The 16,753-nt window shown below is 29.0% G+C and overlaps 1 protein-coding gene across 1 annotated transcript; it reads left to right on the forward strand.

Annotated features, from left to right (window-relative positions):
- Positions 1-2,323: 2,323 nt before the first annotated feature.
- On the forward strand, positions 2,324-16,096 carry Scsalpha1 (Succinyl-coenzyme A synthetase alpha subunit 1). Its single transcript, XM_016063685.3, has 8 exons — positions 2,324-2,489; positions 5,543-5,646; positions 7,101-7,217; positions 8,264-8,476; positions 10,098-10,317; positions 10,823-10,896; positions 11,814-12,002; positions 15,770-16,096. The coding sequence occupies exons 1-8, from the start codon at positions 2,447-2,449 to the stop codon at positions 15,782-15,784; spliced, it is 975 nt and encodes a 324-aa protein (XP_015919171.1). The 5' UTR covers positions 2,324-2,446; the 3' UTR covers positions 15,785-16,096.
- Positions 16,097-16,753: the final 657 nt, after the last annotated feature.

Below are 16,753 nucleotides of genomic sequence, written 5' to 3' on the forward strand. Positions count from 1 at the left end.
CTCTCCAATAGAGGAAAGAACAGATCTTGTTAAATGTTAAATGGCAGCTCATTTGTTAAAGTTCTATTTGTAACGCCTTTGGCAAAGTAGACAATCATCTAAATTTGTCGAATGTCTATATTAAATTTTTAAAATTCCCGAATAGTAAGAATTTTTGGTGATCATAGAAACCTCCTATCTTTAACTCCTCTCTACTATCTCCGGCTATCCAACATGTTGCGAAGCTTTCGCAATCTTGATTATTGGAATTTCAATACCATTTTTTTTTATCACTAATGTGCATTTATTTTGTTTTTTTACTTCAATGGATAGGGAATTGAATTCAAACAATAACAAGACTCACATGAGCTGAATTTTAAAAACTTCCATTATGTCCTTCTGTTTATGTTTACCAAGAGATGAGGGTGAACAGGCTTGATATTCTAAGCAGTTTTATTGAGAATTGCCTTTAAATTTGTTTGTTATTCTACGATTCATGAGATTTTTTTTGTATTTTATAAATTCTTAAGAGTTGTGAACCATAAATTAATTTCAGGAAACTAATATCCTGACACACAGAAAGTAAGTTTTGACATAATTAACTTCAGTTTTCGATGTGTTTAACTAAAGTTAATTGGATTTACAAACTGTATGATAAAAAGTACGAGTCATATTGTAAACAGTAAAGTGCAATGACAATATATGAATGGTTTGTTTTCTAAGTTCTGTTTCTATAGAACAAAAAAATGAATTGGAAGTTAGCAACCCAGAAGTATTCATTACGAATTTCAACTACTAGCAACACCTGTCCCTTACTTTATCGTTTCTTCATCCATTTTGACTAGCACAAGAATAATATATATTAAGAGTGGCACTTACTGAATACTTAATATAGTGCTATGTAGTTTATAAGTACAGTGCAGTTATTAGACTTTGTGGGACCCTGGACGAAACATTTTGTATGACTTGCTTAATTTCCTTTTTCTGCGGGGTCCTTCTTTCACCTTCCTATATTTTCGTTTAAATTGTTAAATAAATTATATGATTTATCGATTTGGGATTTTTGTTTTATGATTCTATTCTTAAAAAATGAACAACTTTACATTTAATTTTCAAATTTATATCATTGCTTAAATTTCGCTGAAGATTTTCAGGGCGGAATCCAAGGTAGAGAGGAGAATTTTTTTTATTGGTTCTGCTAAAAGTAATCAACCTGAAATGTTTTAATAGTAGCATACTCTATTTACGCCGCATTAAAATTGCAATGATGGCGATGATCTGGAAAACATCTCTGAAGATGATCCGAAGGTATGCCATCACAATTTTGATCCCCTGCTTTTGTATCCCGGTGACCTACGCTCGTTGTCGTGTGCTTAACGGAAGAGCAATTTAACGATACCGTGCACCCTCTGTCTCTCCAAAGGCTTATAAAAGTGAATACTCGCCTGCTCACTGACAGCTACCTGTGATGCTTCACTTGTTATTAAAGGGAATCATGTGTTACGGTAAGTCCATTGCGCGGCTAAAAATGCTTTAGCACTTCTTTTTTTTTTTAATTTTATGTTTTAAAACTCTACAATTAGATTTTTTTTCTTTGAATTCTTAGGAATTTTAAGAATACAGAATGCTGTGGAATTTTCATTACTACGTTCTCTGTAAAAACTGAACCTTTTTTTCATTCCATATTTTCTTTTCGCACAAAATAAAGCAAATTTGTCTCTCCGATTCTTAATGGCTTTGCAATTAAAAGGTTTCCAATTTAATTGTTTCATTTGTATTTGTTGTTGTTGTTGATTTACGTCGCACTAGAGCTGCACAATGGGCTATTGGCGACTGTCTGGGAAACATCCCTGAGGGTGATCCGAAGATATGCCATCACAATTTTGATCCTCTGCAGGGAGGATTGCACCCCGCTTCGGTAGCCCTGCGACCTGCACGCGAAGTCGAGCACTTTACGGTAGAACAGTTTAACGAGGACCAATACTACACACCCTTGGTCCCTACGCAGGCTGATCCAAGTGGTCACCCACCCGCACACTGACCGTAGCCAGTGATGCTTGACTTCGGTGATCTGCTGGGAACCGTGTCTTAACGATGAGTCCACTGCGGGACTCATTTGTATTTGAAGGACCAATTATACTGAGTGCAATTTCTTTCGCTTGCGAAAGTGGCTCAATAACGAGTTTATCCCGGCAAATATTTTCCAGCAATCCATTTCTCATCACAGGCGGAGAAAACACATCCAGCGAGGATGGTCTTTAAAGCTTTCCTCTGAATCTCTTTATCGATTATTATATCGATAAAGTTTTCGATATTTTCTTAATAGGGAAAACTTCCTCGTAATAGGGAAACTTTCTAGAGGAAAATAGATAAGATAGGGAATTTTTAACACACCACACTCAAAAATCTGGAAGGCCTCTCAAAGGTTACGGATGTCAATAGTAAAGTGAAAGTCACGTGCTTAAAGATGGCCTCTTGTGTATCGAGATCCTTATTAAAAAATGTTTCTGGTAAATTTTATAATATATGTTACCCTTATTCTCTTTTAAACTATTTAAGTTAAGCATTGATTTAACCCTTTCACTGAATAACATCAACCTTAATTATAAAACCTTTTACGACACTTTTCCCTTGATTTCTTATCTAGGATACATTTGTTTACATATGTGATAAAATATTTTACTCCTTAATAATAAAATTGCTATTTGCTTTAATATAGAGAGAATTTATTTTAAAAAAAACTTACATTATTATTATTAAGTCTTGCTTTTAAAATATGAGTATTTTCATAGATTATGTGAGATAAAATATAACTACTGGGTTGTGAAAAATAATTTTCCTTCCTAGTGAAGGCAAAATAATGTTTCACAACATATTTTCCTCTAAAGAAATGTGATTAATAAGATTCAAAAGTTTTAAAATTTACTAAAATTGATAAAAAAATCCCTATCCTTAATGGTTATATTAAATTGCTACTGGCTAGTATCAAAATTTCTGCTTGGCCCATTCAGAAATAGCTTGAAATTTCATTGTTACTCTATGTTAGTTGTGGAAAGAAAAATGTGTGTAAAAAAGTTCTGGTTCTATCTGTGAATCGAATTTTTTGCAAAACAAAAGGCATAACTGAGGCTTTATTTAAACGTTTTTATTAATTCAATAATTTGTTGATTTCATCATTTTGTAATTTATAACACACAATCTCATCTCAAACAATTTTCTAAGAAAAGCACACTCCTTTTTTTTCTTCTGTGTAAATAAAATAAGTGGTAGCTTTTCTCCAAGTACATTTTTGTTCATTATAGATATTTTTAATCAATTAAAGCAAGGTATTAAACAGCAGGGCAAAAGAGCAATTAAAGTATCTTTATTTTGAGGGGGATGAAATTAAAATGTGCTGTTGCACTAGTTCTCCGAATTTCACTGATAACAAAAAATAATTATTAAGGCTTGGTTTCTTAGGACAGGACGCCGTCAGCTGGAAATCAGCGCTAACCTCTGATTGGTCCATTTGTGAGTTTGATAGTATACGTCATAGAACGCTCATCTTGAACTACAATTGCCGTCCAACTCAACTGCAGTTGGATTACAGCGTGACGTTAACCACAGAAGCAATGGCGGACAACATCCAACAGCACATTGAAATCAGCCAAGATTTTGATTTTGACATTAAACATAGCTTCTTCATTAAACATAGCAATCTTCATTTAGCTCAGCTATAATGTGTTTTTTCTTGGACAAAGGCATTATTTGTTCTCTAAAACACTGGTCGACAATAACAAAATCAATACAAATTCAAAATAAATATTTGTTTACGTTATTTACGCATGCGCAATGAGAGATAATGTCTGCGTTGGACCGACTGCTCACGCTGAGCTAACAAAAAAGTATTTTTTTTGGCGTCAGTTCTACGTCAACTTTCCGCTGACGCCCAGATAAGGCGCTAGTTCTAAGAAACCAGGCCTTGTGCTAACAAACCAGTACTTTGTTGGCGTCAGCGTGACGTTGACGTCCCGCTGACGCCCAGATAAGGCGCTTGTTCTAAGAAACCAGACCTTTAAGCTTGCTAATTATTTGCAAGAAAAATCTTTCTTAATTTTACCTATCTTTAGTGAGTATAAATTAATGGTAAAACAGTTAACTCTCACTACTACGATATCCGATACAACAATAACTCCCTCTATTACAATAATGCTTCGTGGTCCCGATGAACTTGCATATGAATTAATGTTAACCTCCTCTCAATATTGCAATATTCTCTGAAGCAATAAACCCCTATAAAACTTTTTATTTCCAATTTCACTTTTATTTTCTCCATTTATTATTGGTTTTCAAATAATGCAAAAAATCTTATTTTATCATCTTTTGGAATTTTTTTTTCTGATAAGAGAAGACTCACTGCTGGTTATGTACTTATCTAATTTCGTTTCACCACAGTGAATGGCTTTTGTATTTAGATTTCAGTACCCCATAATTGATGTACATAGGCCACCCCAAGAGCTTCCATTCTTAGAATTGCCTCCCTTATCTCTTAAGAAGTCACAGATGTAACATTCCTATCTGATTTCATATTTAACCATAATTATCACTCAGCAAATTAAATTTTTATCTAATATATAAATAGATTTATAGTTAATATATAACATTAAAATTTTTTAAAAAAATCTTATTGTGTTCCCAAAGCATGCAGGCCCCAAGGATATAACAATATATCCCTCTACAACAATATATTTATTTGATCCCCAAAATATTGTTGTAGCGAGGTTTTACTGCATATGAATATTTTCTTTATTTGTCTGAAATATTGAGAACTTTAAGAGTTTTCTAATTGTTGAAGGAGACATATACTCTCCATCCTCCCTGTCAACGACGCCCATGATTTTAATAGATATTGATTTAGGAAGCATATTGTCTTGTTCTCCTCATTCTTGTTATAATTTAATTTAACAAATAAAAAGAAGAAAAACTTTATTTTAAAGATTACAGTAGAACCCTAATACCCTATCCTACACCCTTGGGAAAAGAGGTATCTTGGAAAATCAAAAATGTTATGTAACTGGGAGATCTTTTCATATATAATTTAATTTTTAATTACTTAAAATAAAGCACACTTTTACATAATACTGTACATAAAATTAAACCATGTTTTTTTTTAAGTATTCAAAAATTAAACAATTTAATAAATAATGGCTATAATGAAGTTATAAAAAGGATGTTTTATTCTTTTATCATAAATAATATTAAAATAAAAAGAATGGCACATGTTTGATATCCATGTGATTGTGGTTTTCTAATGGCCAAGTTTTAAATTAAACATTGTAATAGTAATTACACAACATTAGCTGTAAGATTAGTGAAACATTTATAGGAATGATTTTAATAGGTAGTACTCTTATAAGTGAAGTGTTGTATTATTGAGCATCCAATAATTGGAGTTTTACTGTATTTAGTAATATTAAATAACTGTTTTTAATTATTACAATCTGAATTTAAAGGAAGTCCTGTTAATATTTATTAAGATTCTATTTATAGTTTACTCAGTCAAATATTTTAATTTATTTTACAGCACTAAGGCATTTAAGTGTTAGAAACTGTTATGCTAAAACATATGAAAATTTAAGAATTGACAAAAATACCAAAGTCATTTGCCAAGGATTTACAGGAAAACAGGTGTGTATATCTTCTTTTTTTTATGCATTGTTTTTTGTACAAGCCATTTTTTAGAGAGTTTTAATTAGTTTATTAATAACCGCAGTACTTAGATATTATTTCATTTCAACAAATCTGAAAATGGTCGCCAAGCATTGCTTTTGTGCCATTTTGAATTATCACATAGATTAATGTCAAAACTGTGCAAACCTATAGTTTGTCTAAAGTAAGAACTCCCCTAGCCATTCGTCTGGACCTGTGGCGGTGACTATGGTAACAGGGTATAAGTATTTCAAGTAGGGGTGTTTTGACTCGGGTCGATGAGAGAAAGGGCTCTTTTTCTCATGTCTATTGTGTGAGCCCCTAGAATAAAAAGAAGCAACTCTCCTTGAAATGCATTATTCTTGTTTCCATAGCAGCAGACTGCCTCAGACATCGTGCGGAAAGAGTTCTTACCGTAGACAAACTATAGCTCTCTCTTAGTTCTTTCATTTTTGTTTTAATGAAGAGAAGTATTAAATTTAAAAAAAGAAAAAAATTATTAACACTTGAGGTTTATCTTCCTCAGCAGATAATGCAGATAAAATCAAGAAATTGTTGGTTTAAAAAAGATTTACGTTGATAAACGAGGTATGTCTCTGTATTTGAAAACAGATAAGCAATGGCGCTGCATCCACAAAGTTTGTGGAAAATGTGTTGCTTATCAGAATGACGCTATTACTAGCGATCTAAACTTTAATTTATTATTGCACTTTAAATTTGGCTCAATGTTAGCGAAAATGATCCATGCAGTTATATGTATGTCCCATTATCGTTTTTATTTATTTTCTATTGAAATTTAAATTCAAAGATATTTATTAACTGAAAAAGGAAAAAAGTTTATTGCATTCATTATACATAAAGATTACTAATATTTACTTTATATCAGCTTAAATCTTTTTTCTTCACTGAATGTTTAAAAAAAGTTTACTCCATCTTTTTCAATTAGTTCGAATTTAATACTTTTAACATTTATAAATTTTTTTTAGGTTGATGTTTACTTTGATGATAATTTTGGTTCATTTCCTTTTGCTCAATATGATTTTTTTTCTGTATCATGGTAGCAATTTATTTGACCCTGGTGCACTTTTATTTTATTTTCTGTTCTTATTCCTATATTTTTTTATTATGATTACTATAACCGTTAAACACTTGCCTGGATGTTACCATTACTTTTCACATTTGTTTCATATTGTGGAGTTTTTCTTTATTTTCTTGCGTATCACTCCTCAGTTGTCACCAAAACTTGGCAAGACATTACTGGTACACAACTCAAAAAAAGTACAATAATTTTGATGAATTACCATCATGCAAATTATAAAATTATCTTAATTGATTAAGGGCAATTGTAGGTATAATCCTTATATTGAAAACTTTAATAATTTATTATTACTAGATATGTAAGCATTTTAAAAAGTTTCTCTTCATTTTCTTAGGGTACATTCCACAGTCAACAAGCATTGGAGTATGGAACTAACCTGGTTGGTGGTGTATCTCCGAACAAAGCTGGCACTACTCATCTAGGTCTTCCAGTTTTTAAGTCTGTTAAAGAGGTAAAAAAAATCTTTTATTTTTCTAAACTTACTTATTTTTCAAGAAAATTAATTAAATTCAAAAAAGAATTTTGAGAAATAAAGGATGCTGTAAGCCTCTAGGGACCACGGAAGCATGGGTCAGATTGGGCTTTAGTCCCCTTTTATTAAAAAAAGGTAACACAGCCCCTTCTAAAATTGCAATTTTTCACTCAATATATTGTGGTTCCTATTCACGCAATTTAAAAATCCAATCTAGCGATTTGTATTTAGGATTTTTTAAAAAAAATCAAAAAAGCATCGGGTAAAAAAAATCCAATGTCTCGGTTTGTATTCACACATTTTTTTAAATCTAATATTACCATTCATATTCACACAGTTGTAATATCAAACATCTATTTTCGTATTATTGTGACCTAAAAATTATGCATCGTGATTCATATTCACGCAATTTTAAAAATCCAACATTGCAATTCATATTCATGCAATTTTAAAATTTAATGTCGCAATTTATATTCACGTGATTTTCAAATCCAATATCACGCAATTTTTCTTGCATTAATTACTTTAAGGTGTGATATTCTGCATTAGTAAGTGATTTAATTAAAATTGTTAGCTCAAGAAATTATGTTAAATATGAAACGTGTTTGGTTTATAAATTGATATTATGCATCGTGATTCATATTCACGCAATTTTAAAAATCCAACATTGCAATTCATATTCATGCAATTTTAAAATTTAATGTCGCAATTTATATTCACGTGATTTTCAAATCCAATATCACGCAATTTTTCTTGCATTAATTACTTTAAGGTGTGATATTCTGCATTAGTAAGTGATTTAATTAAAATTGTTAGCTCAAGAAATTATGTTAAATATGAAACGTGTTTGGTTTATAAATTGATATTTCGATATCACCATTTTTATTTTTGAAACTTTGTTTTCCATTTTGTGTCATAATTACCCCTGATCGGTTTATCATTCTTTGTGTTCTTATTTTTGTTTTTAACAAGTTGTTAGCTATGTTAATAACAGTTGTTGCTTATATAGTTTTCATTCTTTTTAGGCTTCTGAAAAAACTGGTGCTACAGCAACAGTAATTTATGTTCCTGCTTCAGCTGCGGCTGCTGCCATTTTAGAAGCTATTGATGCAGAAATCCCTCTTGTTGTTTGTATTACTGAAGGCATACCACAACAAGATATGGTGCGAGTTAAGCACAGACTAGTCAACCAAAGCAAAACTCGTCTTGTGGGCCCTAACTGTCCAGGAATAATAAAGGTAAATATAAAGCTTTAAATTAATATTTTGTAAGTGATCAGTAGAAATAAAGTACGGAAATATTTAATTGCATTTGTCCTGCAACATATGTATTGAATAATTTTATATATTTTATAGCTTTATTTTAATAAAACAAGAATTTACAAAACTATAGTTGAATTCATTTTTAACTGTTAAGATACAGTATTTCTTAATTTTAAACTACTGATTTTTATTTAAATATTTTGACTAAGTACTTAATTCATAACTTATTATCATATATCAGACTGGGCCCAAAATTAAGGTAGTCTGTTGAGCTTGAAAACCATATATCATGAAATAATTATCAGTGTTCTGAAGGCGAGCAATGAAAATTTAATGCAAAGAAATGGTGATTTAGGTTTTTGTAATTTGGGTTTTTGTGTTTCACAAAATTGCATACTACTCTATCAAAATTCTAGATGTAATGCATTCAATGTTTTCCAACTAATTTCATTTAATAACTTTTTTTTTATCTTTAATGATTGATGGTTCGAGTAGGTGGTAGTATTTAATCTGCTTATTAAATAGTATTGAATGATACAATTTTGATTTATATGAAATTTCTATTGCATGTTTTAATTAGTTTAATTATTGTATTTGTAAAATTTTATATTTAATTAAGAGATTTAACCGTACTAGTAAATATGTGCTCTTACTAGTAACATTTTTTATTTTGTCCTTGGAACCAATGACTCAATTTACTAAATTTCTGCTTAAGCACATCATTTTTCAAATAATTTTTAAAAATATTTTTTTAATGATTGAAGCTTTTTTTAAATAAATTGTATGTTTTTTTAAATGTTTTATTTATAATAAATATTTTTTTTTAATAATTTTATTGAATTTTAAGTAAAGTATAGCCTAGAGTGGTTTAAAGTTCAGACCCATTAAGGTTGATTTCACTATTTGTTTATTTTGCAAACTCATTCTGTTTTTATTTTTTCTTTCTTTATTTTTATTTTTAAATTTTTTTTTTATTCTTCAAATTTTGTTTTTTGTGATTTAAAAGTACATAAGTGAAAATTGTGTGGAAATTTTTGTGCCTTACAATTCAAATTTGTTAGCTTATTATTACACCAAGTAGTAAAAAAACTATTTTCTTTTTTTTTGCATGAATCTTTAGATGAACAAGTTTTGTAATTGTGTGTAATAATTTTTTGGTTCGTTTCAATAATTCCGAAGAAATGGGGAAATGCTCAAAAAATAAAATAACCGTTAAAGGTCTGTAACTTTCAATCACTCTCCTGTCTGAATTATTGGGACCATTTTTTCCAGATTGCAAATTTTAAGGATACAAATCCATCAAAAAATTATTAAATGTTTTTTCAATGCAAAATTATTTTTGAATGTTGGATATTTTAAGTTACTTCATAACTTAAAATATCCAATTAACAAAGAATAGTTAGCAATCTTATAATTAAGTTCTATATAACATGCTAATTAGTCAGTTATTTGAACTGATTAATTAGCATATTTAAGATTAGACCCTCAAGCCATTAAAATTAAGTCCTAGTAAATGAAAATCTGATCATTAGATAAAAAGCTATTCAGAGTGTTCTTTTTTTTGTGCACTGTGTATATTTCTTTTTTTTATTTTTAGCCTGGGGGATGCAAAATAGGAATTATGCCAGGCCATATTCATCAGAGTGGAAAGATTGGTATTGTTTCCAGATCTGGTACTTTAACTTATGAAGCTGTTCACCAAACTACTGTTGCTGGATTAGGACAGTCTCTATGTGTAGGAATTGGAGGGGACCCTTTTAATGGAACAAACTTCATTGATTGCCTTAGTATATTTTTAAATGATCCTGAAACTAAAGGTGATCGAAATTTTATTTTACTCATCATTTGCATTTACTGTGATTGTTGAAAATGTTTGAATTGAAAATTGTCTTTCAAAAACTTAAATTTTGCAAAAAGTTTCATTTTAAAATTTAGTTAAACATTACTACTTTGTTTTATAACAAGTTGAAAATGTTAAGAAATCAATAAAAAGAATATGAAAAATTACTTGCAAAATTGATTGAGATAAAAAGCTGAGAACTTAAAAGTCTTGTCGGCTTATAAAAGTTTAATACTGTAAACAAATATTTTGTAAGCAGTTTTTTTTTCTGAGTATAGAATTGGTTATTTTGGTGCTTGCTTTCTAATTTATTAATTTACATCTAAAATATAGTTTTTTCCTCATTAGATACTTAATTTTGGTACAAAATGGTTAGAAAGAGAAAACTTAAAAACACAATTTTGTCCAACTTTGCCCTAATTATTTTCACTAAAACTGTATTTGAAGAGTTTATAACTGTCCTTCCATATTTCCATTTGTAGGTATTATATTAATAGGAGAAATCGGTGGAGGTGAAGAAGAAAAAGCAGCTGAATATTTGACAAAGCACAATACTGTAAGTATAAATTATTTTACTGTATGGCAGAATATTCAAATTTATAAAAGCTTCAAGTTTTTCCTCATTTAGATCCTTACTTTCAGATATTTTTACTGTAAGTATATAGTCACAAAATATTGTTAGTGATTTATAATAATGATATACTAGGTTAAATATTCACTGTACTGTTTTTTTAACTTTTATTCATCTTTCATCCTATAAACAAAACGGTAAGAATAAAATTATAAGTTTATTACATAACTGTGGAAATTTATATATTACAGATTAATAATATAAGTATAATTTTATTTTATATATTATAAATAATTTTACTCATAAATATTTTTTTATGTCTTGTGTGAACTCAAAAATTCTTCATTTTATAATATTTAAATAATTAATGTGGGTTTGACTTGTAATTATTTATTAAAACTATGTTCAAAAAATATTTATAATGTACATGAGAAAGTTAAACTAAATTAGTTAAGCAAAATTACTCATGTTTTAAAAAAGTATTTTAGTTATTAAATGTTAATTTTTAAACTTTTATAAAATTAATATTTTATATTATTACTTTTACAAATCTAATTGCATCAATAAATACAAATTATCATTTGTAAAATCGCCTTGCTATTTTTGTGTAATTATCAAATTTTATATTTCTATTTAATGTTTTTAGTTACTTAGACATTGTTAGAATCTTAATCTTTTAAGTAATATTAGTGGATTTTAAAATTTCTTCCAAACACTGTAAAACAAGATATTATTCGTTATTTAACCTTTTCTTTTAATATTGGAAATACACTAAATTTTGGGAATCTTTTTATTATTTCAAAAAATATTTAAAAATAATTCAACCCACTTCATATTTTTATAAAAAGTGTCTCTTGGAATGAAAGTTGATAGCTTGAAGAAAAAAATATATATTTTTTCAGGGGAGCAATGCTAAACCTGTGGTTTCATTTATTGCTGGTCTCACTGCCCCTCCTGGTAGAAGAATGGGCCACGCTGGTGCAATTATTTCTGGTGGAAAAGGTGGTGCAATGCAGAAGATAGAAGCTTTACAAGCTGCTGGAGTTATAGTTACAAGATCTCCTGCACAAATGGGTTCAACCATTCTTCAGGTAGAGTTTTAATGAGATTTGGATTCCCTGTTTAAAATTTTAAAAAATTGCATATCTGTGCATTACTTTAATCTTGTAATGCAATTTATTTGCATTGTTAAATAAATGTGGGACTGTAAAAGATCAGCTAACTATCAAAGGTACAAAATACATTTTAACATGTTGAATACCACTTTCCATTTAAGCTGTGTCTGTCACCTGTAACTGACAGTGTAAAATATAAAAATAAGAAATTTTCATAGTTTTAAGTAATTTCTGGACTTAGTTTGAAAATTATTTAATGTTTACTTATTTAGAATCTGTTAGTTCACTTTGTGTTGCTGTACCACAATACAAGTGCTTCTACAGAGCACGTGACTTGGCTGGGATTTCCTAAAAATATATGTGACGCTTAGTGTGTTAGCAATGGAGAATATGCTTTTCAAAGCAATGCAACAGTTTTTTACTTACAAAACACTGATTTTTAAACTATGTTTAATTTTTAATTTAATTTTCTAAGTTTGATTTTTAAACTAAGTAAAAAATAATAATATTTACAAGTGGCTTCATTATTACTATTAATGGTGTATATGAAGTGAGTTAAATTCAGTGATTCAGTATACAGGGTTCCCGCGGCCTTGAAAAAGCCTTGAAAAGTACTTGAATTTCATTTTGATTTTCAAGGGCCCCTAGAAGTACTTGAAAATGATATTACATCCTTGAAAATTTCGAAATGACCTTGAAAAGTATCGAAAACTCAGGAAAACAGCCCTATTTCCAGTATTTCTATGTTTAACTTTTTGACGTGCGTAAGTGTGAGAGAATGACTTCCCCGTCTTTCAGATGATGACACGTACTGTTTGATTTAAGGATTTTATGTATGTTTGACTGATTTTAGGAATTTTAAATATTGGGAACTGCGCCAGATTCTGACAAAATCTCGATTCTTATTCAGGCGATTTTAATATCAATCATCGATCTTCGTATTAGACTCAGTTAAAAATTATGTGTTGCAGGGATGAAAGACTTCCACGAAAAAGCGGAAATCCGCTTTTTTTCCCCAATTTTGAAAATTTCCGACCATGTTCCAAAAACTAAAATTTTTGGCAAGTCCTAAACCCAAGCCGCCCGAACGATAGTCGGATTACCGCGACTTCTGCTATAGAGTGGACAGGAGTCTAAGCGTTTCGTTACGAGCGCCGATATTTGATTTTTTTTTTTTTGTTTGGCTGATTTTTGGAATTTTAAATATTAGGAACTGCACCGGAATTTGCTAAAACCGCGATTTTTAATCAAACGATTTTAATATCAATCATCGATTTTTGTATTTAACTGATTTAAAACTTACGTGTTGCAATTTTTTTACGCGATTTAAAAAACGTACTAGCAATTCCTATTCACCCAATATCGCGATTTGTATTTAAGCGTTTTTAAAACCCAATATCGCGATTTGTATTCTCGTGAGTTTAAAATCCAACGTCTCGATTCGTATTCACGCATTTTTAAAACCAATTTTGCGATTCGTTATCACGCAGTTGTAGTATCAGCTAACGTTTTTCGTATTTACTGCGATTCGTATTCACGTGATCTAAAAATTATGCATCGTGATTCTTATTTACGCGATTTAAAAATTCAATATCGCAATTTGTATTTTCATGTCTTTAAAATCCAACAGCGTGATTCGTAATCACGGGATTTTATAAATCCAAAATCGCGATTCATATTCACGCTATTTTAAAATCTAAAAACGCGATTCATATTCACGCGATTTTAAAATCCAATATCGTTATTTGTATTCACGCGATTTTAAAATCCAATATCGTGATTTGTATTTTCACGTTTTTAAAATCCAAAATCGCGATTCAGATTCGTATTCACGCGATTTTAAAATCCAATATCGTGATTCATATTCAAGCAATTTTAAAATCCAAAATCGCGATTCATAGTCATGCGATTTTAAAATCTAATATCGTGATTCATATTCACGCGATTTTAAAATCCAATATCGTGATTCATATTCACGCGATTTTAAAATCCAATATCGCGATTCATTTTCACGCGGTTTTAAAATCCAAAATCGCGATTCATATTCACGCGATTTTAAAATCCAGTTTTGTGATTCATATTCACGCGATTTTGAAATCCAAAATCGCGATTCATATTTATGCGATTTTATAATCCAATATCAAGATTCATATTCACACGATTTTAAAACCCAATATCGCGATTCTTGAAAGAAGTAGAAGTAAGCTTTCTCTTGAATTAGTTACTGTAAAGATGTGATATATTTTTCATTAGTAAGTAATTTAATAGTCGCGCCTTCCTATAATTGCTTAATTTTTTTTTAATATATTAGTGGTCAAAATTTTAAAATTATGGTTGACTGGTAATAAATTTAAAATGATAATCAAGCCGCAACAACCAATAATTGATTAATTTAAATAGAAAAGTGGTTGAAATTTCAAAATTATATTTAAGAACAATTTAAATTTCACTGTCTAAATGCTTCTGCCACTTTAAATATTGAATAAAAGTCTCCCGGCAGAGTTGTTTTTAAATATCTAATTGATATCACAGTATTATATCGAACATTCCCCCCTACTCCGTCTTCTGCCCGAATCTTTGCTTAATCAGACTTTGTATACCTAGCTTAAAATAAGCCTCAATGCAAAATTCAAACCTGACGTTTTTATGCGTCATGAATTTTATTCTCGACTTGATGCCAATCACCCTTGTTTTTTTTGTTGTTTTTTTTATATATATACTTAGATCACTTTCCGAAATCAAGAGAGAGCAATGGAAGTCTTATTTTTCAGTACTGCTATTATCGACTAACATTTATCATCAAAACATTTTAGTTTAAAATGTTAAATTTTAATCTATATTTAACTAAAATTTAAGTTCTTGAGAATTTTATAATAAGTCTTAAAAAGTACTTGAATTTTATTTTTATAGTAGAGCATGAACCCTGAGTATATTTTTATTATTATTTATATTATCTCTAAATTAGCTTAATTTCTGTTTGAAAAATTGTTTCAAATTTTGGATTGCTAATTTTTAATAGTGACAGATTAGTTAATGAAAAAAAGCTAAAGCGAAACAGGAAAAAAAAATTCTTAGTTCTGAAATATAATTTTAACGTTGAGAATCAGAGTTTTCTGTGTTATTGGTTACCTGTCTTATTGTACAGGAAAAAAGTGACAACAAAAGAATAAAGTCTATTCAAAACCCTCCATTAAAATGCTGGACTATAGTTAATACAGCAAAACAAACAAAAATGTGTCAAATAAAAATAAAAACAAAGGAAGTTCTCAACTTTTAGAACTTAAAAGTGTTTTAAAAAAGACGAAATTGGTTGAATAAAAATTTTTAAGTCATTAAAAATTTTTAAATTTTGCTTTTCCATTTGTCTTTCAGAGCTTAAATTAACAAGTTTGAAAACTTAAATATATGTAAACAATTTCTAATAATGTATAGTAAAAAATATGATTTAGATTATTCTTTATTAAATATATTCAAATTTCCACCAAAAAAAGCTGTAAACTTTAAGCATCAAAAATATAGTAGAAAAAATTAAAACTTCCAACATATTATTAGCTCTGCTTTTTTTTCTTTGAAATCTTTTAAAACTTAAGATGGAGCATTAAATTTTTTTAGAGAAATTTTACTGTTATAGGAGCTTTAAATGTTTCTTATATTTATAAGTGACTGATTTAAAACTATATTTTTATTCCATAATAGATATTAATTATGATAAAGCTAAAATATATATAATTCTTATTTTTCAGTATGTTAAACCTTAAGCCTGTGATAAGATCCTTGCCATGTTTATTAGCAAAATTTTCTACCCAAGTTGTCTCAAGAAACATTTGATCCTGTCACCAGTTGAAATTTCCTACTATATAAGCTCTTAAATGCCAAGAGTAAATAATCTATCGACTTAAACCTTGTCTTGGCAAGTTTTTATGTGTTAATTTTATTCAAAAATTTAATGAAATGTTTAATCCTGCATATAAATAATTTATTTACTGCTTTTTGAGAAGAAATATGAAACACTTATAGAGAACTGTTTTAAATAAAATCCAAGTATTAATAAAAACTTTTTTTTCTGAGAATTGTGTTTATTCCATTTTTAACACTGTTGTTCTGATATGCAAATGCACAGCTAATATATAATATTTTAGGAGAAGATAACTGGATTTTGAATGTGTTTCTCTTGGTTTAATCAAAAATTCTTCTGTTTTATTTATTTCAGAAAATTTTATAAAATTTCAAAAGCTACTGAAAAAAATTTTGCTATATTGTTTTTTATTCGGTTTATTACTTGCTTGAGGATTAAAATTACTTGATTGAGGCAGAAATTACTATAAGTAAATGCATTAGGCAGCCCAAAATTTTAATTATGGTCTTAGAAAATCCTTGAGAACATATTTTTCAGATCAGGAGACAAAATTTGACATTTTAAATTACTAAAGCATTCTTTAGGATTTTTTTTTTTACGAAATGTTCTACTAGGAAAAATTTTTATGCACAGAAGTAATTTTTCGTTCAATTTAAAGTAATAGAGACAAAAAATGTTATACTTAATTCCATGTCTCTTTCTGGAACTGAAACTTTTAAATGATGCCATAAATAAATAAAACTAATAATAATAGCAAAGAAAAACTTTTTTTTCAATAAAATTTTAATGGTTCATAAAAAATAACAGCTAAAACACTCAATTCAGGAAACTAAAAATATCACAAAATAAGGGAAACTATAAGAACAAAGTG

The sequence above is a fragment of the Parasteatoda tepidariorum genome, chromosome 4, assembly GCF_982258835.1.
Source record: "Parasteatoda tepidariorum strain Cologne lab strain chromosome 4, Ptep-v5.0, whole genome shotgun sequence".
NCBI lineage: Eukaryota > Metazoa > Arthropoda > Arachnida > Araneae > Theridiidae > Parasteatoda > Parasteatoda tepidariorum.

Bases quoted from the DNA above. Each gene is read 5' to 3' on its own strand.
- Scsalpha1 (XM_016063685.3), top strand. From the start codon at position 2,447: ATGGCCTCTTGTGTATCGAGATCCTTATTAAAAAATGTTTCTG. The intron at 2,490-5,542 runs GTAAATTTTATA...TTTATTTTACAG, and splicing joins CTTATTAAAAAATGTTTCTG to CACTAAGGCATTTAAGTGTT. The intron at 8,477-10,097 runs GTAAATATAAAG...TTTTATTTTTAG, and splicing joins ACTGTCCAGGAATAATAAAG to CCTGGGGGATGCAAAATAGG.